General features: G+C 43.3%; 2 protein-coding genes across 6 annotated transcripts; one reads left to right on the top strand and one right to left on the bottom strand.

The window, feature by feature from the left end:
• The first annotated feature begins 5,355 nt into the window (after positions 1 to 5,355).
• Positions 5,356 to 12,703, top strand: GPR19 (G protein-coupled receptor 19). 4 transcript variants are annotated; one of them, XM_081861410.1, is made up of 4 exons: positions 5,356 to 5,463; positions 6,105 to 6,214; positions 8,511 to 8,753; positions 10,240 to 12,703. In XM_081861410.1, the coding sequence occupies exon 4, from the start codon at positions 10,262 to 10,264 to the stop codon at positions 11,510 to 11,512; it is 1,251 nt and encodes a 416-aa protein (XP_081717536.1). In that variant the 5' UTR covers positions 5,356 to 5,463; positions 6,105 to 6,214; positions 8,511 to 8,753; positions 10,240 to 10,261; the 3' UTR covers positions 11,513 to 12,703. The 4 variants fall into 4 exon arrangements, with proteins under 4 accessions (XP_081717536.1, XP_081717538.1, XP_081717537.1 ...); XM_081861412.1 differs by lacking the exon at positions 6,105 to 6,214 and having other exon boundaries at positions 5,381 to 5,463; XM_081861411.1 differs by lacking the exon at positions 6,105 to 6,214 and having other exon boundaries at positions 5,452 to 5,557.
• Positions 12,704 to 14,041: 1,338 nt separating this feature from the next.
• CREBL2 (cAMP responsive element binding protein like 2) lies at positions 14,042 to 23,085 on the bottom strand. Of its 2 annotated transcripts, none has more exons than XM_081861431.1 (4): positions 22,831 to 23,085; positions 20,075 to 20,272; positions 18,458 to 18,605; positions 14,042 to 16,340 (listed from the first exon to the last, which is right to left on the bottom strand). In XM_081861431.1, the coding sequence occupies exons 1-4, from the start codon at positions 23,068 to 23,070 to the stop codon at positions 16,336 to 16,338; spliced, it is 591 nt and encodes a 196-aa protein (XP_081717557.1). In that variant the 5' UTR covers positions 23,071 to 23,085; the 3' UTR covers positions 14,042 to 16,335. The 2 variants fall into 2 exon arrangements, with proteins under 2 accessions (XP_081717557.1, XP_081717558.1); XM_081861432.1 differs by lacking the exon at positions 22,831 to 23,085 and adding an exon at positions 20,677 to 20,763.
• Positions 23,086 to 24,309: the final 1,224 nt, after the last annotated feature.

Here is a 24,309-nt window from a genome sequence, read left to right on the forward strand (position 1 = left end):
GTCTCCAATAGTTCCAAAATGTCTATGATATTCCTTACATTATCTGACATATGTCTCCCTGGGAGAAAGCCTGTTTGATCTTTCTGAATCTCCTCTACCAACACTTTTTTAAAACTTTTTGCTAAAATGTCTGCAAAAATTTTATAATCCACATTTAAGAGTGATATAGGGCGGTAGTTCTTAACTTGATGTTTCTCAGTTTCTGTCTTCGGTATAAGTGAGATGAATGCTTCTTTCCACGATTCGGGAGCCTTTTTCCCCTCCAAAATTTGGTTGCACACTTCTTTCAATGGTTGTATTAACCATTCCTTCATTGCTTTGTAATATCTCGCCGTCAGTCCATCTGGCCCTGGTGATTTTCCCAATTGCATATTCTGGATGGCACCCTCAATTTCCTGGTTCGTAATTTTTTCATTTAAAGTCCTTTTATTTTTTTCCGAGATCTTTGATAGTCCATATTTTTTAATAAATTCTTCTATCTCTTGTTCATCTTTCGGCCCTTGTGCGTATAATTTCTTAAAGAAACTTTGGAAGCAATTACTGATTTCATTTGGTTTATTTATAAATTTTCCCTCTACTTCAAGGGACGTCACAGTGTTCAACTTTTGCCTCTTTTTCAATTGCCATGACAGCAATTTCCCACATTTGTCTGCTGATTCAAAAGTTTTTTGCCTCATTTGTTTTATTTTCCATTCTATTTCTTGGTTCATCAATTCCATATATTGGGTCTGGTAGTATTTTATTTCTCTTAAAATCTCCTGGGATTTTGGTTTTGACCTCAGTTTCTTCTCTCCTTCTTTCATCTGATTCCAGATTTTTTCTTTCTTCTCATTTTGTTGTTTCCTTTTTATCGAATTTTGTTGAATTAGAAAACCACGCATGACAGCCTTACTTGCGTCCCATATTATTCTTCTTTCCAGATCTGTTCCAAGGTTTATTTCAAAGTAATCTTTCAGGGTTTTTTGGGCCTTTTTAAAAATTTCCTCGTCTCTAAAAAGGGTGTCATTCATTCTCCATCTGAAAGTTCCAGCTGTTGTCAATTTCATTTCCATCTTTACTGCATTATGATCAGAGCAGGTTTTTGGGCAGATTTCTGTATTTTTAACCCTTGGTGCCAGATTGCTAGAAATCCATATTTGGTCAATCCTGGTCCATGTCATTTTTGCTTCAGAGAAGAAGGTCCCCTCTCTTTCCAGAGGGTTCCTTGTTCTCCAAATGTCGATCAAGTCCATTGTGTCAGTCAGTTCAAAAAAGGTCTTTGGTAGTCTCCCATCCTTAGAGATTACTTGTCTTTGAGCTTTGTCCATATTTGTGGAGACGACTCCATTCATATCGCCCATCATTATTATTTTATGGTCCATAAAATCCGTTAATGTCTCATGCAACTTCTTGAAGAATTCAGCCTTCCCCTCATTAGGTGCATAAATTCCTACAATCAAGATTTTTTCTCCTTGTATTTGAATTTCCACTGCCAGAAACCTTCCTTGTTCATCTTTAAAGATCATTTTTGGTTCCCATTTTTCCTTAACATAAATCACGACTCCTCTTTTCTTAACTTTATCTGAGGAAATGAATTCCAGTCCTAATCTTTTATTTGTCAGGAGTTTTCTATGTATTCTGGCAATATGAGTTTCTTGCAAACATATTATGTCTAGTTGCTCTTTCTTTAGTATATGAAAGACTTGGGTCCTTTTTCGGGGATGGTTAAGGCCGTTGCAGTTCCAACTCAGGAGTTGCAGAGACATTTTTGTTACTGGGTGTCTTTTCCACCAACCGCTCCAAGTTCTTGTTCCTGATCGGTCGGTGCTGGGTTCAGTCCAAATGATAGATTTGCAATATCTGGTATTTCTCCCTCAGTCACAGTTCCTTTTTGAAAATCCTCAAAATTTCTCTCCAAAAAGTGTTCCTTATCTTGAATTGTTTTTATTTTAATTTTCTTCCCTTTGAAGTTAAAGGACAACCCTTGTGGGAACTCCCATCTGAATGGAATATTGTTTTTTTTCAGCAAATCCACTAAATCTTTAAATTGACTCCTCACCTCCAAAAAATATTTAGGGATATCTTTATAAATCTGTATTTGAGAATTCTTAATAATCAGTGCCTTCTGGAAATGTAGGTTCAATATTTTATCTCTTTCTTCCTTGGATCTTAAGGTGATTAGGCAGTCCCTTGGTTTCTTGCCTTGCTTTCTGCCAATCCGGAAGGCTGTAGTTATTACAAATTCATCTTCTTCTCCTTCTAGTTCATCAGTCCAAAATTCCTGAAATTTATCTGTGAGAAATTCCCCAAGGTTGCCCTCTTCCTCCTCTGGTACCAATCTCAATTTCAGATTTTTACCTTTCCTCTCCAGTTCCATAAGAGCTAAGGTTGCATCATGTTCATGTACCTTCTTTGCAATAGGTACATATTTTCCCTTGACTTCCTCGGCAGTAATTTTAGCAGATTCAGCTATTTTCCTTGTTTCGGTGCTTTCTTGTATCAAACGATTTATAGACTCTGTGTTAGACGATATAGTCGTTGTGTTCAAGTCGAGTCTTGTTGTTAATTCTGTCAATTTCTTGGAGTTCTCTGTAGATTGCTTAGTGAGTACTTCCAAAGATTGATTTATTTTGAGCAGTGCCTGTGTCATAGAATCCATTGATGCTGTTGTTACTCTCTCTTGTCCAGCTGCTGCTCCTGATATAGAGGTTCTTTTCTGAGCCTGCTTTTGAGCTTGCTTTGTTTTACTTCTTGTTGATATTTCATCGAGTGGCGTGCTCATAACTCAAGGTCGTTCTCACAGGAAAGTTACAAGTGGAAAATCCCAGTTCTTTACTTCAATACTGCAGTCTCTCTTTTAATCCTCTAGAGGGGGAAATTGTATCCAAGCAGGAATAACAAAGAAACAGTGAAGCAAGTAGCCATACAATGTCCCAAAGAAAATAAAGTCCAACCCAAAGTCTTACTTTGTTGCAATTTAAAAATCTGGATCTACTAAGTAAGGTCCCGTTATTATGTTCCAGATATATTTTTACTTTGTATCCACAGTCCTCTCTTTTTGACAGTTCGTTTCAAGCGCTCTCCGTTCAGGCAGCCTGATCAAAGGTATCGGCAGCGGAGAGTTTCCATTCACAATTTACTTCTTCTAGCGGTTTAAATTGAGCCAATTTTTCCTCCCCCCCCTACTCCCGCTTCGTGGGGGGAAGGTCCTTTCAATGTCGGGGTTTAGCAAAGTTCAAACAAGACGTTTCTTTTAAATACAGCAAGTTCTTTTCATTGCTGCGTTAATCGTGCAGTTCCGGGAGGCTGACTTCCTTAATTTTTGCCTTTCCCGTTTTCGGCCAAATCTTCTTAAAAATAGTCCGTTTTCAATATTTTGTAATTCCTACTCACAGGTTTGTTGCCAATCGGTAATTTCAGGAAGGAATCGGCGCTCTCCGTCAATGGCGACGCGGCTTCGCTCCACGAGCTGGGTTGCGATCCTCAGCACCGCACTCACTCCCGATGCCGCTCCGGAGCCTTTAAAAAGACTCCTTTGCGATACCGGGGGGTGCAAAGGTGCCCACCGAATCTCCTTGTTCACAGGCTTCTGCGCCTGTGATTTTAGGGGTCCCCCGCTCGCCGTAGCGGGTCAGACCCGAACTCGTGAAGCAGTCCTGCCTCGGAGCTCGAGGCAAAGACCGCCATTAAGACGCTGGCGCCGACCGGTCTTAACTTGCTAACTCACAGGTTGTTTTCAGCATCTGCTTTGAGGTCAAGAACTTAACAAATGAACTTAACAAATGAACTTAACAAATGACACAAGAAGAAAATGAAGCTAGTATGGGTGACAAGCTGCTCTCAGTTTCTGATGGTAAAGAGACAATCTATTCCCTGTTCTTCAAGCACTGAAGAGATCTAGCAAGCTTGTTGGGTGGAAATAGATCTTCCATTTTACAGTCTCAGGATGGAATTATATGTTCTGCTCAAAATGGAACTAGCACCAAAAATGTAGCCCCACATTGTGTTCTCCCCATTTCACCCTATAACATTTAGGTTTACATTGTCTTTTTTTTTTCTTCACTTCCGCTTGAGGTGCCACGGAAGATGGCTGACAATACCATCGCTCCAGCTCCCACAGGGTAATTAAAGGCTGAGATGGGAGTAATCAGCCTCCCAAATTCTTCCTGGGATAAGGGAAGATGCAGTCTCATCCGCAGATGCCCAATAAACCACCCCCAAGTTCGTAAAGAAGGAGGGGGTGGGGGCACTGGATGGAAATCCCCCGAGGGAGTTTGGATCTCCTGGACTCTGTCGCTGTGAGCGCACCAAGTTCCATTACTTAAGATGAAAAAATGGATTTAAGTTTTGGACATGCTTCAAGTGAGGAGGGGAACATTAATCTGCCAATTAAGCCAGCCACTGAGGTGCGAAAAGAGACGGAGTGGAAGAAGGATAACATCTAAGCATGGGGAGTCCCAACAAAAAAATTATAATTTAGGCAGAATATTTGGACTATTTGATATGTATTTGTATAATTTGGAACATTCAATGTGATTTGATTGGATTGTTAAAATGGGAAACTTAATAAAAATGATTTAAAAAACCCAAAACATTTAGGTTTACTTTTCCGCGTGGTTTCCCTGCCTTGCTCCTACAGTAGTATATAAAATGGTGTTGGGGAAACATGATATTATGCTACAGGTAAGTCTGCCTAAACATTAGAGAGGATAACTTTTCTTTGTGGTGGATCAGAAGACACCTCATGTCATGCTTACAGACTTCCCAGGGGCATCTGTGAAAACCGGAAGTTGAACTAGATGGGCCTTTGGTCTGATCCAGCAGGAATCTTCTTATGTTTATACTTTAATACAAAGTACACATGCTTCTTGATGTTGGCTCCATTAGAATACTAATCTCTATGGGATATACCATAGTAGAGGCCATGTGTGTGTACTTCTTGCTCACCCATCATACATTTAATTAATGCATTTTGCAAGTAATGCCATGAGAAGAGCATTCCTGAGGACCTCTTGTAAGCAGCTCTGATCTTTGGGAGGAAGAACAGGGTATCAGTGCAATCAATACATAGACAAAGGGGAATCAAACAAGCTGCAATTCCAGCAAGCTTTTATCTTTTAAACATCTTTTTAGAAAGGATTAAGCAAAATTAGAATGCACAACAGACTGAATAAAGGTGATTAAAATATCTATGCTATGATCCATACTACTGTCTCTTTTAACCTGCTTCCCAAATCATGCTTTGGGAATGAAGCAGCAGAAGGCGTTCTCCTACCTCTTTACACATCTGCACAGATTTTCTCCCTCCGTTTTCTCCCTTTTTTATTTCTTCTAATTGCCAGGAGGGGGGCATGGTGACTGTTGCGGAAGAAAATAATCCCCTTCAACAATCACACAGCTCCATAGCAACCAGGACGTCAGCATGAGACAGCTGCAGGTTTCCATCCTAATTTCTGCCCTTCCTCGGGATCTGAAACATTTGAGGTGAGCAAGCAATGTGTGTGTCATGGGAAATGAGAATGATGGACAAAAGCAGTGGTTATAAAGGGAGATATTTCTCAACACAGTGACTGCAAAGGTAGGGTGTGGTTGTGAACAGCTTTGTTTTTTAGATGGAATGCTTTTCCTTTAATTTTGATGCTGGCTATGCTGTGGAAGAGGGTGGCTCGAGAGCTGGAACAGAAGCTGATGAAATTATTTATTTGCTAGCATGGCAATTACTTTTGAGGCATGCAGAGCAGGTTCACTCACCAGCCGTCCTCCAGAGACCCCATTGCTGTCCATGGTGCTGCAGGTTTTTTGATCTTTTTTTTAATGGCAAAAATGACTTCTAAAAATGGAAATGGTGGAAGTGGGGAATCACAGAATAATATACTCTTTTCTTTGACAGCAGGCAAGTACTGGTAAAAGCAGAGGGTTGGAAATAAAACATTTTCTTGAGGTGGACTGTTTCTGTTGCATAATAAACCGGCAGTTTTGGCCACAGATTTACCTGCTTAAATAAAAGGCAGTTGAGGGGGAGCCATGTGACCCATTTCTCATGTGATCAGTTCCATTAGCAACAGGGAGGGAGGATTGTACAAAATATTGTCTCCCTTTTAAACCTCTGTTGGATTAATGTGCAGGTCTAGACGTCTTCAGAGCAACTGTGAACATGTGTTTGATCTACGATACAGTGAGTGACAGAAATCCTAATGGAAAACCCATCTGAACTCTGGATTATACTTAGAGGCAGGTATGGCTTATTCAACCTTGAAAATTGTTTGGTTAAAGAAGGGAAGGACAGCTCTCTCAATCTTTGAAACAGCAATCAGATTTGCTGCTGAATTCATTTGTTGCTTTCTTTGAGCATTGCTAGTCTGCTTTTTAAAATCCATCCTGGCAGAGCTGAATAAGAAAAAAAATCTTTGAAATACACCCCACCCCCTGTTTAAATAGAAATTTGCCCCTTAAATACATAAGAAAGGTGACTTCACCAGTGATAATTTTACTTGGTGCAAAAATAGTGATTAAACAGAAATTTGACTTAAGCTAAAAGAACTACAAGCCCTTTTATCTTTCACTAATGGGCTTCCATATAGCCACAGGTGTATGTGTTCTCTCCCTTCATTGTCTTATAAATATGCCTTTGTGTTCCATAGTTGCTATTTTGCTCTCCTGATTTTAGGAGTGACACAAAATTTGAATGCATAAAGTCCTAGGTTCAATCTCCAGTTCAATCTCTAATTCAATGAAAGAATGTGCAGGAAAATAAACCCCAGCTGGAGAGCTGCAGCCCCTAAGAGTAGGAGCAGGCCACACTGGGCCAGCAGGACCAATGGTCAGACTCTGCACAAGGCAGTCCTATAGCTGGTCTCCTGTTGCAAGCAGGTAAATGCAAAGGTGGACTTATTGCATTTGAGCAGAAGTAAATGCAGGACAGGAAGTTTATACCAAGCAGCCAATTTATTTCTTCTAATTAAAAGGATGGGAAAAAGTAAAAAACAAACAAAAAGTGAAAATCCTCTTTTGAAAGCTTAAGCTGTATGTCCTCGTGACAACTTCCTCCAGTGACTGGAGGAAGTGGAGGCGAATTCCATGTATCTTGGGAAATGTAGCAAATGTTTGTGGGTTTGAAGCTACAGGCACTGATGCAGAATGCTGGATGGAAGCTGGTCTGTTCCTGAAAGGAAGCTGTTAAGAAATAACAAGACATCATTAAAAATTTGTCACTGAAATGCCAAGCATATTAGAAGTCTTACAAACAGGGTAGTTTTACCAAACTCAGACCCTTGTAGGTTTTGCTGGGGGGGAATTGCCTCAACAGCATTAGAACAAGAACAACAAGGTTATAAGATATAAATTTAATGAATTGATAGTAACAACAGCAACAAGAAACTCCACAGAAGACTGTTAACAAACTCACTACTAGATGATTCCCTACTGAAGGGTAGCTATCCTTCAACTAAATTTTGGATTGGAACAGTGAGCTAAAATCAGTAAAGCATCTTGGTTAATTCAAATCCCGGTCCCGAAATTACAATTTGAACACCATCCCTGGAGATGAATGAGGCCCACTTGCCCTGCCACCACCCAGCTCACTGTGGCCCTGAAGCCTTCCCTATTCCCCCTCTCGTTTTTTGTCTTCCATTCTCTCTCTCTTCCTCCCTTTCTCCGCCTCCGTACTTTCCTCCGCCCCTGACACTTGCAACGCAGCTGCTGTAGCTTCCCAGGCCCCTGGATGCCGTGGGAAGGACAGGCCTCCCCCATCTCCAGCACAGCAGTGTCCCTGCTGTTGCCATTGTTGCCACTGCAGCAAAATATTACAGGTACTGAGTGACTCTTAAACATCACAGGAATTAAATATTATTGGCATGAAGTGATTACAGGCATTTACTGACTCGTCTTATTGAGAGAAGTTGCTCCTGAAAGCTCAAATCTCTGCACTCTCTTGCCAATAAAACTAATCTGATTGGTTGTAGATTCAGGACAGACAAAAGAAAAGTATTTCTTCCCACAATGGATATTAAGCATATGGAACTTGCTGCCACAAGATACAGTAACAGCCACTGCCAGTGCTTTTTTCAGGAGGTACTCAAGGGTATGCAGTACAGGCACCTTTTTGTTGTTAAAAAGTGTGGCACTTACTGTAACAACTTCATGGCGAGTACCGTCACCTGTTTTTATTGGGGGGGGGGGGGACACAGGCCACTGGCACTGATGGCTTCCAAAGTAGAGTTAGCAAACTGCCTGGAGGACTGATCAATGGCAGTTCCCTCCATGTTCAGCAGCAGTCTACCCTAAGAGAGAACAAAAAATGTGGGGAGGCTTCATGCCTTCAGGAAGCTTGTAGGCTTTTTGGAAGTGTATGACTGGTAATTGTTAGCAAGAGGATCATGATCTCAGTCTGTTTTGTGGGGGCAATTTACATTAAGGCTTTGAATGAATGCTCAAATATATTTTAAATTCATGAAAGCAAGTGATTAATCAAATGAAAATTATTTTATTTGACTGAGAATATTTTCTTTCTACAAACTACATCAATCATGCAGGCAAGAAAAATGTGGTGCCAAAACAAAGGAATTTATGCTGAATCAGAGCTGGCTATTCTGTGACCCTGCAGCCAGTCAAGGATGACCTGACCAGCATAATTGCAATGAAAATGTGACCAATGGCAACAAGCTGAAGCAACTGAGCTTCCTATATATTCCTCTGAAGAAAGAAGCAGGTTTGACATCTCCGAATAAGTCTTTGAAACAAGATGATTTTTGCCCAAAGTAAATTACGTGTCTTTGGTGAGTCAGCTCAGACCACAGAAGAACTCATAAAGTCATGTCTTTTATTCTGATGTGCTGCTGTTAAATATAGTGATGCAGGTAGCTTTGCATCATGATCCTCTGCATAATGACTCAGAATTACGGTAAGTCCCACTGAGGTCAATGGAGTTTGCTCCAAAGTAGGTGGATATAGGATACTGCATCCAAGAGTATTAAAAGAACTGGCAGATGTGATCTCAGAACCACTGGCAGTCATCTTTGAGAATTCCTGGAGAACAGGCGAAGTCCCAGCAGACTGGAGGAGGGCAAATGTTGTCCCTTTTTCAAAAAGGGGAAAAGAGAGGACCCAAATAATTACCGCCCAGTCAGTCTGACATCAATACCAGGGAAGATTCTGGAGCAGATCATTAAGCAAACAGTCTGTGAGCACCTAGAAAGGAATACTGTGATCACCAATAGTCAGCATGGATTTCTGAAAAATAAGTCATGTCAGACGAACCTGATCTCGTTTTTTGACAGAATTACAAGCCTGGTAGATGAAGGGAACATGATCTTGCCCCCAATCAGTGCTCCCTGAGTGGTGGATGCAGCAGGGCACATGGTGGCAGCAGAGCAAGGGGCCTTGGCAGCAGCAGCAGCAGCAGCTCCACTTTCTGTTTTGCCTCAAGCAGCAAATGGGACGGGCTACACACCACTTGCATTGCTTAAAAGTGTAAATAAAACAGAAAGACTCATAGAATCACAGATTTGGAAGGGACCCTGAGGGTCACCCAGTCCAACTCCCTGCAATGCAGGAATCTCAGCTAAAGCATTCGTGATAGATGGCCATCCAACCTCTGCTTAGAAACCTCCAAGGAAGTAGAATGTCCACTGTCAAACAGCTCTTACCATCAGAAAGTTCTTCCTGATGTTTAATCTCCTGTGTTGTAGCTTGAAGTCAGTGGCTCTCAAACTTTTTTCACAGGGCCGAACTTTCAGAACAAAAATTTTCTCATACCACACCAAATTTTTAATTGATAAACAGTGCTTGATTTATAATATAGAACACAACTACTTTATAAGGTGATCATGGGACACCCAAAAAACAATGTAGCTATATAAGAACAAGAATCATTCTCTAAATATAATTATAAATGTGTCCTCTCCAGCAAACGGCGCTTCTGGTTACAACTAAGATTGTCCTCAGTATCACTTGATGCTCTTGCTCTCTTTTTGAAAATATATCTATCCATATTCTGCAAATAAATAAAAATATTTTGATACTATCCTATAGTACCCTGAAATGTTTAAATGTTTCTTTGATTGTCCTTGAATCTTCCCTTCACCTTTGCCATCCAGGATGGTGCTCCACATCTTTTGAGAACTAGTGCTTAATAGGATTAGGGCAGTGGACTCAGCTAGGATTAATCCAGTATATATTTAAAGACAAAATATATTGTTCTTTACTAAGAGTGCTTTCCCCCGCCCCATTCAGACTAACACTTGGCCTTCTCTCTCCATGCAGCCCTTGGAAGCAAAGGCTGAATATGTTGCTTGCCCATGAGATGGATACCAACGCTGCTCTACTTCTTACCCCAACTTCAGGGCTGCTGCTGCAGCAGAACCGCCACCATGAAGAAACCTCTAGCCCTCTGGCAAGCAATGGAATGATTGCTTTACCCAAGGAACACGGGCTTGAGAAAAATGGTACAGCCTCACCGTATGAGTTGATGCAAGGAGAGATCATAGCAGCCAGCCTGCTTTTTGGAGCTTTATGGCTATTCTCCATCTTTGGAAACTCCCTGGTTTGCCTGGTGATCCACAGGAGCAGGCGGACTCAGTCTACCACTAATTACTTTGTGGTCTCCATGGCCTGTGCAGACTTACTGATCAGCTTAGGGAGTGCTCCATTTGTGTTTCTTCAGCTAGCCTCTGGGAGCTGGGCACTTGGGAGCATGATGTGTAAGCTAGTAAGATATTTTCAGTATCTCATACCCGGTGTCCAGAACTACGTGTTGCTTTCCATCTGTGTTGACAGATTCTATACTATTGTCTACCCACTAAGTTTCAAGGTGTCCCGGGGAAAAGCCAAGAAAATGATTGCAGCATCTTGGATCTTCGATGCCGCACTAGTGTCTCCAGCTTTCTTCTTTTTTGGGTCAGGTTGGGACAACCATTGCAACTTTTTCCTGCCATATTCTTGGGACGGGGCTCTTTATGGTACCATCCATTTGTTGGTGGCTTTTCTGATTCCATCTGTTCTGATCATCCTTTTTTACCAAAAAGTAATAAAATATATTTGGCGGATAGGTACAGATGGTAGGACGGTTCGGAGGACTATGAATATAGTTCCGAGAACAAAGGTGAAAACTATCAAGATGTTCCTAATGTTAAATTTGCTTTTTCTGCTCTCGTGGCTCCCATTTTATGTGGTTCAACTTTGGCATCCACTTGAGACAGACTACAGAAAGAGCTCCTTGGTCTTTATGTCAGTCACTTGGATATCCTTCAGTTCCTCTGCTTCAAAGCCTACATTGTACTCTGTGTATAACGCAAACTTCAGGAGAGGGATGAAAGAGACCTTCTGCATGTCCTCTATGAAATGCTACCGGAGCAATGCATATACCATCACCACCAGTTCAAAGATAGCCAAAAAAAATTATGTTGGGATCTCCGAAATCCCTGCGCCAGCCAAAACTGTTTCCAAAGACTCCATATATGATTCATTTGATAGAGAAGCAAAAGAGAAGAAGCTTGCCTGGCCTATTAATTCAAACCCAACAAATACATTTCTCTGAATAATGCCAGTCCTTTCAACAATTATTTGCACAATTGGAGCAAAGAACTATGAAAAGATTTGATCTATTTTGAGCTGGGGGGGGGGGCGGGTTTGCATACAATTTGGCCGGGAGAATAAATGTTTTCTTAAATCCACTGATTTATTGTATACTGGATGTTTTCTGTTTTTGTTTTAAATAACTATTTCATGCTCTCTGAATTTAAATTTATTTTTCAACTGATGGGAGTACTGCAGATTGAACTGTTAATGTAAAAAGCAGTAAACTCATCAATTACTTCACAGCACAAGTGTCCTGCTAAAGACAGACCATCTTGTTATGTCTCTTCTATTATGCCTTTGGGGGATATGTTGGGGAGCCTTTTAAGAGATCTAGAGCTAAGTGGTTTTCACCCTTTCCCAATCTAGAAGTTAAGCGAGAGGATGCATCTTGACTGTAGTGTGTAAGCATGTAAATGCACACACATTGGCATGAAACGCTAGTGCACGGGTTCCTTTCCCCCATCCCAGTAATAATCTACACTGACAATAAACCTTGCTAAATGCATTTGACTTGCAGCTACTCCTCAAGTAAAGCCAGATCCGTTCTGAGTTTAAACATGGGAGGATCTCTGAGAATTGTGGTCCTATGACAAAGGCTAGGGAGACACCTGCACAGATGGCTAGGCCGCTGTGGTCATATAGCGGAGTGGGCATCTGTGGCCCTGTCTAACTCCCACTCCTGGGAGGTCCATCCGTACACAAGGCCTATGCATTTTGAGGAAAATGGACCTGTGAAATGGGGGCTTCTAGCCAAAGGATTGTCAGAGCCTCGTGACATGGGACCATGATGTCACCGTTATAGACATCCTTTGAAGTAAGGCTGCCACAACTAATCAAAGGCATCTCCAAAAAAGATACCTTTGGCACGATCTGGTCTCCCTTTTTCTCTTTTATTGAAGAACAGGATATTTTAATGCCACCATCATCACAGAGGTGTTTGTGGAGGGGATATATTGATTGAAAATGTCTAGCCCACCTGATCTGTAGTTGGGTTCCTATTTGGCAAGCTAACATGCCAGTGATGTGGGATTGAGAATAGGAGTGATCATTTTGTGATATTATGGCAGTGGACAAAGCTGTATACTTTTGAATAAATGTTTATTTAATTTTAAAAAGAAGAAAAAGAAAGCCACCACTGACCTTTTCTTCATTGCAGAACCTCCTTAAAGCACATTAGTTTTTTCTTATGCTTTGGGGGGAGGGTATTTTATTGTTTGTACCCTGCCCTCGGACTTACTTTGACAAAAGGCAAGCTTGAAATATGTTAAACCAAATAGTAGGTTATGAAAATAGGGGAAGGAATAAATTAATTCCTCTTCTGCTTCTGATCCAATTTCTTCTAAGAATCCTAATAAAATTATAATAGGATCTAAAGAAATTCATAGTTCCGCTCTACACATTCTAGGCTTTGCAGGCACAATGTAAACCCTGAATTAATGACTATCCTATGCTGACTGAATCACTCAAGTATAGATGTTGTGGTCTGGGGAGGCTGAGTGCTATCTTGGTAAGATGCCTCCAAGGTTGTTTTTTTAATTATTTCAGCTAGGGAGTGGCCCAGCCCAGGGAAGAGAAACCCCCTTTCACATTTTACACATGTAAAATGTTAGTTCTGCCACAGCAGGACACAGCTTCCCATTGTCCAACGCATTGATTCACGACAGACATGGATGCTATTCCCCATCATTTCTTCATCAATGTGGGTAATGTGGTCTGTTCCTATGACCTTCTACTTGTCAGAATCCATTCATTCGTTGATTTATAGCACCTATGTAGCTTTCATTTATTTTAATGGAGCCCAGTCATGTTAACTGGTATTCACAACTTTCTATGGGCTCTCAGATATCTCCCACTGGGCATTCTTGTCATTCACATTAGTACATCTAGTGAAGAAGCCTTTGTGCATCACATATAACTTCCCTGGATCCTGGAACCCTGAGATCCAGCCTTCACTGAGAGTTAACGAGGAAACCTTCTTACAGCCCTAGATTTTTCCCTGCACAAGAAAGAAGCATGGCAACTAAGATGTGCAAAGTGCTATACTAGAGGACACCCTTAGATGGGTAAGAAAACCTGCCTTCAATCTCTTACACAAGATGGGCCAATGTATGAAAGCCCCAAAATATGTAACTTTAAACACGTGAATGCATTTAATGGACTGATTTTCCCTTAAATAATAACAGTCACCATGATGAAGGCAAACAAAGTTCAGACCAGAGAGTATATTGGGGAATGTGGGGCTAACGCTTTTACACCTCTGCCAGTTCCACCAAAACCTCCCCTCCCACGTTTGACCCAAGATGGGAGCTTTCACTGACACCCTTGTTAAGGGGTGGGACAGGGCAGGTCAGGAATATACTACAAGCACTTAAGGTCATAGCTGTTCTGGCCCTGAAGTGAAGAGGACAATGTGCAACACAGTCCTTCTTTCTGCCCCCACCCTATGAAGAGCTTTTTGTTACCCCTGCTAATAAAAAGTGAACAAATGTTTGAAGTTACATCCACTTTAATATAAAACAAAGAAGGACAGACTTGGGAGTCTTACAGGAATTTAAGTGTTTTCTTCACAGCAAATATATGTGAGTGATCAAGACCTCAAGCTAAAAGAGATTACATTTTCCCTTTCTGATGCACAATGCTACAGACAGACTCCAAATCAGAGCTTTCCAAACTGTGTGTCACAACACATTAGTGTGTAGGTGTGTCACGTGAACAATCTTATAAGGGGTTAGTTTGACCTCGAGTTTGCTAGTAAAACTGAATTATTGTGTCACGAAATGATGCATGTCTAAAAAGTGTGTCACCAACATGAAAAGTTTGGAAAGCTCTGCTCTAAATGGAGTCTGCAGGGCATCCTGCATCAAAAGCCCTGCATGGAGTCAGCCTGTTATAATACATCTACTCAACAAGCTGCCTAAAATACCCACCCCACCCCAGTTCACCCTCTTGTTAATTTGTGCGCGGTCCCGCTAATGAAGTCACTTCAGCAAGAGCAAAGTCAATGTGATGAGAGATAGGCAGACCATTTCTCTTCCTCTCTTTCTCCAGCTGTCAGCCAGCCAGGTGAGAAATGCCATCCCACCCCATTCCCACTCAGCTGCTCCTTTGGTGCGTTGAGGAAGCAAGGAATAATGCATTAGGTTTTGACTCAATGATAGCATCAATAAGCAGGTTCCAAACAGGCACACAGTTACACAAGCTAAAGAAGTCTAAAGCAAAAGGGTGCCTGTTCAGATACACTCCAGCAGCATTTTACTTTCAAGGAGATAGTTTCACTTGGGTGTAAAAAGGGCCATCTCATGTCACAAAACAATGAACCTTGAAAGACTTAATTTAATAGGTCAAATTAATCCATGGCTGGTTAAGCCTGCAGTAGGGGAGCCTTAAGGAGTGCCGGCATGTGGCATGCCTGAATGGGAGGAGGATGGCCAAGAGTCCTGACTGTGGCATAGAACAGCAATTCACCAACTGTGGGAATAGGGCTCACAAGCATGGCTCCATTTTTATAAAGGTACGTTTAAGCCACTATGTGGGACATCTTCACCACCACTCTCATGCTGCTCAGTGCAGAGCGGTCCTGTGTGGGGCTGCCTTCCCCTGCTCTCTACCAATAAGTGGACAGTGACATCATCCCAAAGGAGAAATCGGACACAGGGGGCTGCTAATGGAGCTTGCCCCAGAGCTGGTGGGTGTGGGAGAATCCCAGGAGTGTTGGCATGGCCCAGCCAACACAGTGCCATCCCCGATCCCTGGCTGACTGGGCAAAAGGGAGGGTGGGAAGCCATGTTAACTGGGCTGTCCTGGAACTGCAGGGAGAATGCCTGTCCATTAATTCTGCAAACAGAGATATCTTTTTGAAAAAGAATGGAAAGTCTCCCTTCAAGCTCGATTTAACAATACACTTATTTACAGTTCATTGCCTGTCAAATGTTTGGGAAACATTGACTGAGGCCTGGTCTACACAGGTGGCAGACTGAGGTGACAGAAGGACTTTAGCACTATAGACAGTAGGTGGGACATACTGTTTTTGATTGGTTCCTTACTACCAAAAAAGCAAGCACACACCTAGCATAACAGCCCATTCCCACCTGCACCTGTGCTAGTTTTTTGTCTGCAGGGAGTTTTGCATAGGAATGTACGCAAAAAGCATCTCACAGACATGATAACACTTGTATGCTTAAAGCAACCCCGTAGAAAGAAAGTCAGTATTATCCCTCTGAATTGCCTTGCCTAGGGGAATTCATGGCAGAGGCGAGATTTGAACCAGGGACCTCCTATTCTTAGCCACAATGCTGCACTAGGTCAGACATAACAGAAGTGTAAACCCATGGGAAACTGGAATTATTACAACATGGACCACAGATAAATACCATACACATAACAGACTACTTTGATGCCAGATGGCCAAGATCTCAGCCTTTGCTGCACATGGTTTCTTAAATAGCCACTCCTATGAATACTAAACAGAAAAATCCAACACATAAACCATGAGCAATTATAACAGCAAGGTCGGAAATTTCCTTCACTCTCACAGCAGAAATATCTACATACACGTAAGTTGTAGTTTGTATATCTATATAAAAAACTGGGGTTTTTTTTAAGTTGTAGGTTTAATTCTGTTGTTGGCTTGCCATTGGGTTATTTTGGTAATTCACTTCAACGATCCAGTTCTTTGCTGCTGCAGCACTGCCACACATCATAGTGGAAGGGAAGCTTAGCATAAGGACTACAAATCAGTGTTGGTAGTATAAAATAGGGACTTTGATCTTGGCTGTTCCACCTTCACCCTGGAAGAGAAATAAAATACAACAATATTTTATGGCTATTCACAATTTCAACCAGTCAGCCAAGAAATCTTATCTACATTTGTTATAGCCAGCATTAAAATATCTGACAGAAGGTTAAAGAGCCATTTGCCAGTGACTCAGTTTCTGTAGGAGTGAGATAATCCTGATGACCCCTCTGCCTTTGCTCAGTTCAAAATACAACCCACCAAGCATGTAGTGGTCTGGCTTGCACAACATGCTAAGCTAAAACTGTATCTTAGTATGAATGCATGTGCTCTGAGAGAGGAAATAATGGCTGATTTGCTCCTCCTTTGGGTCATTCTGCTGTACTAAATCATCGCTTGGCATGTCATTCAAACACAGGCTCCTGGTTTAGCTTTCCACACACTAACCACACCCTGTAACCCAAACCCAAGTTTTTCCAAAGGTGGTGGTTTGCCTTGGAGAACTAAACCGGGTTCAAGCACCATGCTAAGCCAAGTCATGGCTTAGGACTGCAGAAGAGCAAAGAGGCTTTTATATTCTGTCTAGTAACCCACTGTGAGGCATAGGATTGGCCTTGCGCAATCAACCTTTCCTTTAAGGCCATAAGTCCTCACAGGAGAACTCCTGACCTTATGGGTGCCCCAGCTGGGGCTCAATTGCCCAGATTATGGGACCAGAAGGAGCCCTAATCACCGCAGGTAGCAGCCGTGGAAGGATCCAGCCCTGCCTGGTTGGGGTTGGCCGGTATAAATGATGCAGAGAGCCTGGATGTAGAGCTTGGGCAACATAGTTGATGTTGCTGCATCACGGACCAGACACAGCTGTTCCAGGGGCTCCCCATGGCTGGAACAAGAAATTTGGTGATCTGATGCTGTATCTGGTTTGTCTGGGTGAAGGTCTTGTGGGGACAGTTTATTTGGGATTGTTTCTATGTGTAAGAGAGTGGTTCATTGATTGGGGAAGTTTTACATTAGAAGTTTATTTTGTTCAAACAAAAGTTTTCCCCTCAATAAGTGTTTTATTATCTATCAAAGATCCATTAAAGAACCTGTAATTGGCTAGGCAAAACAAGAACTTACATGTAAGTGTTGCTTAGGTACTGACTAGAAAATTTGATGGACAAAAGACAGAATAACATTCCCAATCCTACAGATTGCTGCCACCAGCAAATAAGTGACAAAGACAAGATGCAACCAGAAGATGTTAAGACAATGGCCTTACATGAAGCATAGAAGGCAGGTTTACTTAAGGGTGTACATTGCTTCATTGCTCAAGACTTGGGGACTTTCAGCTGAATGTATGGACGAAATTCAATGAACTGAATAAGTATTGAGCTGCTTCATAAGCCATCCAGCCTGGCTTCACACTGTGGCCTCATTTCCCCTCCACCACATAATTAGCCTTCTATTTTTAATTTGAGGGGTCTGCACCCTACTCTTCAGGCAAAAGCTTCCCATATAGTGGCTACCAAAGGGAGAAGTGTGCACATGTGCACATACACAGAAATAACAAATCCATGGTTAGAAAACCAGGGGCAGTCAGACAAAAACAATACATAAAAACTGGACCTAGAAAGTCAGGGCAAATAAAAAGGTCTTCACCTCAGAAGACATCAGGCAGCGGCACTGGGAGTCCAGGTGTCGGAAACTGAAAAAGCCATATCACTGGTCACTGCCCAGCTCACCAGAAAGGCCTCTGAGACCGATCACGGAGACCAAGAAGACAGGAAAAGGCAGACCTTGAGCTACCCTGTCCCTCGACCCGTTTTTTAAAGCCCTTAAGAAAGCACCTGGAATTTTCTAAGCTCTGTGAATGAGTTAAAAAATAACTTGGCCTCCCCGCAGGTTCACAAACTAATAAAAAAGGGAATGGGTAACAAAGAGAAAAGCACTCAAACAGCTTCTCCTTCACATCTGCTCAGCCAGGGTGCTCACAGGACAATCCACGATTTTGTGATGGACCTATGCTGTTATTTTCACATTCCAGGTAGGCATGTTCTTTCTAAATGTAAGTTGCTGTACAGTGTGTAGCACTTGAGGCACTTAACAGCAAGACTATATGACCCCTGTTCCCCATCTGCACATCTTGGTCTACTCTCGTAGCCATAAGAACCTTCATAAACTAGTACTTACAGGAACTGTGACTGTTTGCATCCATCTTTGAAGCCTTGCCAACCTTGGCCATGTTCTGCTGTGGTTTGCTTTGCTCTTCCCCACTTAGCAGAGCTTTAATTTCAGAGGGGATTTTCCCTTGATCCATTGCTAAGCACCACTGCTTGTACTAAAAACACAAACATAAAAATAAACTGGATTGCAAAAGCAGAGGGCTGCACTTTTTTACTTTCAGTTGTGATCATTAGAGTTCTGTTGTTCAATAGCAAAGATTAAAGCCATGGCTATCATCAATCAGCATGTAATTAGTTCTATTGGGAAGTTGCTTGAGGAAGACGTTCAGTCTGCCATGTTCCTCCCCGGAAGTGTTGACATTTATTAATAATGGAGAGTCTCTTTTGGTCTTTTTATGTAAAAAGGAAGATGAATTAATCTATTTGGGTTGGAAGACTGGGGAGATACTGCCTAACAGAAGGCAGATCAGCTTGGTGTCATTCTACAGTGAATATTTTGTTTTGTGTAACTGACAGATGGAAAATCAGAAGTCCCTTTTATTTTTCTTCTCATCTTTTCTTCTTTTTTTGGTTTCCCTTTGTTTTGTTCTCTCTTTCTCTGTTTATTTTTGTTTTTATTTAGATTAGTTTCATTCCTTTTCTTGTTTTAGGAAAAAGCTTTAATAAAATCTTATTTTTAAAAAAGAGAATTCTGCTGTTGTACATGTGTGATTATTGGATTGGGGGTGTGGAAATGTTCATCAGCAGGGCTATGTGGCATTGCAGCAAGTTCTTCTCTTGGTTGCTTGTCCATTGGTCACTTGGCAAGATTTTCTTCTTGGTCAAGGGCCATATTTTCAGTGTCCTGCGAAGTTCCTTGACAAGTGGCAAAAATGGCAGAATAAAGGATGACAAAAAAATCAATAAACCTGGCAAATCTGCTTAATTTAGATAGTGTCAAACTTTTATTGGAGTTTAATTTGGATTTGTTTGTTTAAGTACACACAACTCTGTTGATGTACAGGGCATCTCACTTTTCTGTCCCAACAACCCTTATTCGGCTACAGTAATTACATTCTGCCTTTCAATAAAGAGTTTTCAAATCAGCTTTCAGAAGAAAACTGGGTAATAATTAAAATATCTTAAAAATCATATCCTGTACGAGTTTTCTGTTCTCTTCCTTGAACAGGACATGCCTTCAGGCATGTAAGCATTTCCAAGTAGAAAGTGGCAACTCCCTGCTCTCAGACACCTGAGCAGAGATCCTGGGACATAATGACATTGGCCACAGGGGAAAACAGCATACAGTGGTACCTCTGGCTGCAAACGGGATCTGTTCTGGAGCCCCGTGCGCAACATGAGCAGAACACAAGCCGCGCCTGTGCGTGCGCGGGTTGCCGCTTCTGCACGATGTCATTCTGAGCGTCTGCGCAGGCGCGAGTGGCGAGGCCCGGAAGTAACCCGTTCCGTTACTTCTAGGTCGCTGTGGGACGCAACCTGAAAAGATTTAACCTGAAGCAAAGGCAACAAGAGGTATGCCTGTACTTGCATGAACGCACACAACTCAGAAGCTGTTACTATGCGCTAGACCCAAAGAACTGACTCAGAACTGGGGGTAAGGTGGAAAAGAGAAAAAGCGTATTACCATTTCCAGCTCTTCTCTAAGGGCGCATATGGCTCTCTCTCGGCTTGAAACCAGCTCTTCCAGGTACTGGTACCTCAGCTTCTTCCTTGCCCTGCATTCTCTCGCGCTCTGCCGGCTCCTCTCAAGTTTAGCTTTCAAATCTATTTTGGCTGGTTTCCGGCCCCGTTTCCCTGGTTTCTTCACTTTCCCTCCAGCTACCTAGAAAGCAGAAACACATTTTACTTCGGTCAGGGCAGTATCAGGAAGAGTTATCCATGCTGGTTCTCACAAAATTCATAACAGGGCAGAATTTGGTTTGAGACTGTTTCTGCCTCGACTGTGCTCCTGCTGCCTGGGCCTGAAAGCGGAGCGCCTGTGACACCCGCAAGCGCGCACACGGGGATTAAGGCAGATACAAATTTGATATGTAAGAAGAATATTATGGCTTGGAGAGACTCCCTGCCTTCCAGTCGCCTTCCTGGGGGGGGGGGAGGTCCAAGCAGCTGTTGGACTACAACTCCCACGACCCCCAGCTCTCAGGCCCGGTGGCCGGGGGGCGAGAGGCCGCCCCCCCCCCGCCCCCCGCGGAGCCGCGAGCAGCTCGACGCGGCGCCTCCACTTACTTTGCTGTCGTCCATGGGGGCAGCCCAGCGCCTCCCGCCAAGGACAAGGCCTCCGGAGCCCCGCCCGCCCTAGGCCGCCGCCATCGCCCGCCGCTTCCGGCTCCTGGTGGTGACGCTCTTTGCCCCGAGGGGCGGCGGCGGCGGGCATGTCCGGCCAGCCCAGTGCATTTCGGGAGCTGTAGTCCCGCTCGTCTGCGTCCTCCGCCCAGCAAGACGGAGGAGGGGCGTCCCAGCGCGCGAGACGCGGCTGCGTAATGACGTAGGATACCCTGGCGGGGGTGGGAAGTCGGAGTGGAAGACAGAGTCGGAAATCAATAGGACCTGAACAGATTGGAGAACTGGGCGCTAGCTAACCAAGTGAATTTCCATAGGGACCAGTGGAAGGTTCTGCACTTAGACAGGAAGAACCGGGTGCGCAAATAAAAGTTGGGGAACACCTGGCTTACCAGCAGTACGTGTGAAAAGGATTGAGGGTCTCGCTGGACCCCAAGCTGAACATGAGTCAACAGTGTGAGGGAGCAGCAAAAAAAGCTAACACTATTCTAGGCTGCATCAACAAAAGTCTTGTCGGTATAGATCAAGGGATGTAACAGTAGCACTCTATTCTGCCTTAGTCAGACCACACCTGGAATACTGTGCCCAGTTCTGGGCACCACAGATTCCTGCATTGCGGGGGGGGGGGGTGGACTAGATGACCCTCAGGACCCTTCAAGCTCTAATATTCTATATCCTATTATTCTCATTCAAGCAGTGCAAACTTAAACTGTGGAACTCACTCTTGCAGGAGGCAGCGATAGAGGCTTAGAGAAATGCATAGAGGAGGAGAGGGCTATTGATGCCTACTAGCCAGGATGGCCAATGGAAATCCTTATTATATATTTTATGTGGCTGTTTATTTGTATATATTTTAAATTTTTATATATGGATGTTTTATGATGGCGAAGAAGGCAAAAAAGAAGGCACTAATCTGAATCTGTGCCTCTTAGGAGATACAGAAATGTGATGTTTATGTGTATGTTTTTTGTTATGAAAGTGATGCCAGTTGCAAAGAAGAATATGTTTCCTGTTCTGCTCCCTTTTAATCATTTTGTAGATGAAAAAAATGTGTGTTTTTTCAGATACATCTTTTACATCTTCTTGACAAGCTGGAGTCAAGATTCCCTGTTCTACCTATTAAAGATAACAGATTCCTGGCCTCCTCTGCACCTCATCGCCCTAAAGAAAACAACTTTTGTCCAAAAGTTTTGAATGTAGCAGAAATAGAAGTCTAAAACCTCCTGCACATTCATGCCCCATCTTTGACATTCACAGGTAAAGAAGTGACATCCTCAAAATGGAAAAAGGGTGACCGAAATAACCAAGGGGGTGGAGTGAAAGATTACAGCATTTCTGACTAAGTGATGATACTTCATAGAGGGCAGAGCCTGGCTGTGTCTTGAGGCTCAAGGTGAAGTATATTAAATCAGGCAGAAAACCCCAGACCAACAATGTTCTTTCTGCTGCTCCCCTGTGGGGAAATGTGCTCCAAGTCTCAGAAGCCCAGTTATGCCACCCCTTGCCTGCAGGACCTGGCAGCCCTTCACCCCTTTTTGAACACCCTCCCTTGTGGAGTGTTCCCTCAGCCTCCTCTCCTCCGGGAAGCCCCTGGTGTCTGAGCCAACCCCCCTACCCCAATGAGAGGTTCCTCCTCACTCCACACACACACCCCGGGGCCCAGGAAGAGGATTCCCCCAGCCTCAGCTGCCCTGACAGCTAAGCTGCCCAAAGGTGAATGTGAGGCCAGCAGCTTAGTCACCCTGGGAGGCAGCAGTGGACACTGCTGGGCCAGCATGGCAGAAAGAATCCCCTTTGGTGCGGGGGACTCAACTCCCAGGCAGGCATCGCATACAGCAAGCACAAGAAAGGCCAACAAGGCGCCTGCCCAGCCTCCCATTTGTCCGTCTGTTCCCAACAGCAAGAGCTAGTGGTATCATGGGCCAGGAGTCGGCTTCACCTGCTGAGAAGCAGCCTGAAGGAGCAGAAGGCAAAGTGGCTCCACCTTCTGCTGATCAGCCTTCTTGCTCCTGATGAGAACCAGCTGGTTCCAGCTTTCTGAAGCAGGGTTTCCAGCCTCAGTCAGTTGCTGGAAACAACATTCCTCGTTCCTGACCAGACCTTGCTGCTTCGTGCTCCTCGTGACCCTCGGCTTTCTTGACCCCCGGATCGTCTGACTACATGAACTGAGATACTTCTGATCTTAGGACTGGACTGGAACTTGTATACGGACACTGCCTCCAGGAAAGTACCCCCCTGAGAGTTGGCTGATTGGCTGGCTTCTCCCTCCACTGAGGTCTGCCGTGGTTGGCAGCACAGGACCACGACAGGTGGGCTGGCTGGCTGGGCTCCCTCACCCATTTGCTTGCTTACTCCGAGGCCAACTCAGCTCCTGGCAACCAGCACCCCATGGCCTGCCCCAGAGGCACCTTCGTCTGGGGAGCTTGTAGCCAGGGCTGCTGCAACAAACAGCCACAGAAGTCTTTGGGAGGCAGAGATGCGAGAGGGCATCAGAGGAGGGAGGGAAGGAAAGAGGGACAGAGGCCAATGTTGCCCGTGGCACCCCTGACCAGCATTCAAGGCACTCCTGGGTGCCACAGTACACTGGCTAAAAACCACTTGCCTACCCTATTACCTCTATCCACTGACCCTGTGGGTCCCCCTGCCATCTCTTAGAGAACCTTAGAAGATAGATAAAGCCATGATACTTGAGGTCATATTCTGACAACTGACAAGGTTGCTTGATGGTGGAAGCATAACATGGCATAAATATGATCTGGAACATGCTTCATGTTGCTTCCGAGGATGCCACCAAAATAAATATATTTTTGATGAGCTCTTGCCCCTGCCCTCTGCTCTGGAGGGGAGGACTAGAACCAATGGAGTCAAGTTACAAGAAAGGAGATTCCAACTTTCTGATAGCAAGAGGTGTTCAACAGTGGAATGGTCTCCGGAGGATGTGGCCTCTCCTTCCTTGGAGGCTTTTCAGCAGAGCTTGGGTGGCCATCTGTCACGGATGTGATTTAGTTGAGATTTCTGTATTGCACGGGGCTGGACTAGATGATCCTTGGGTCCTTTCCAGCTCTATAGTTCTATGATAATACTAACAGTTTATGAAATTCTCATCCTTTGGGATTAATGCATAATTGCATTTATTGTATAGGAATCATTTGAAGGAGCAGAGATTCTAACACAGCATAAATTACGATGTTTGCAGTATGTCAACAAGAAATTATGTATCTATTAAAATAATTAAAATAATTCTCCAACATAATATTGCAAAACTTGTGTACCTGATACCAAGAACTTTTCCACAAAAGGGCCTAACAGTTTGGTTGTTGTTTTCTCAGAGGTATGCCAATGTTCTGCAGCACTTTCTCAAAATTAAGCATGCATGAACATTTCAGGCTGAGGTTACACATCTCTTCATGTAACAACAACAATAACAACACATTTACCTTGGAGTTAGTCTCACTGGACTTAGTGGTGAGGATAACAGGAAGTAGAACCATGAACTCCTTGGAGGAAGGGCAAGGAATAATAATGATAATAATAACAACAACGGAATGGGCTGTGTTCCTGATGTTCAGTGATAAGCAG

Source organism: Podarcis erhardii (assembly GCF_964252035.2).
Source record: "Podarcis erhardii genome assembly, chromosome: 5".
Classification (NCBI taxonomy): domain Eukaryota; kingdom Metazoa; phylum Chordata; class Lepidosauria; order Squamata; family Lacertidae; genus Podarcis; species Podarcis erhardii.

Bases quoted from the DNA above. Each gene is read 5' to 3' on its own strand.
- GPR19 (XM_081861410.1), top strand. From the start codon at position 10,262: ATGTTGCTTGCCCATGAGATGGATACCAACGCTGCTCTACTTCTTACC.
- CREBL2 (XM_081861431.1), bottom strand. From the start codon at position 23,070: ATGGGTGAGGGAGCCCAGCCAGCCAGCCCACCTGTCGTGGTCCTGTGC. The intron at 20,273-22,830 runs GTCTGGTCAGGA...TCTGCTTTCTAG, and splicing joins GAGGAGCACGAAGCAGCAAG to GTAGCTGGAGGGAAAGTGAA. The intron at 18,606-20,074 runs GTAATACGCTTT...TTGTGTTTTTAG, and splicing joins TTAGAGAAGAGCTGGAAATG to TACAAGCAGTGGTGCTTAGC.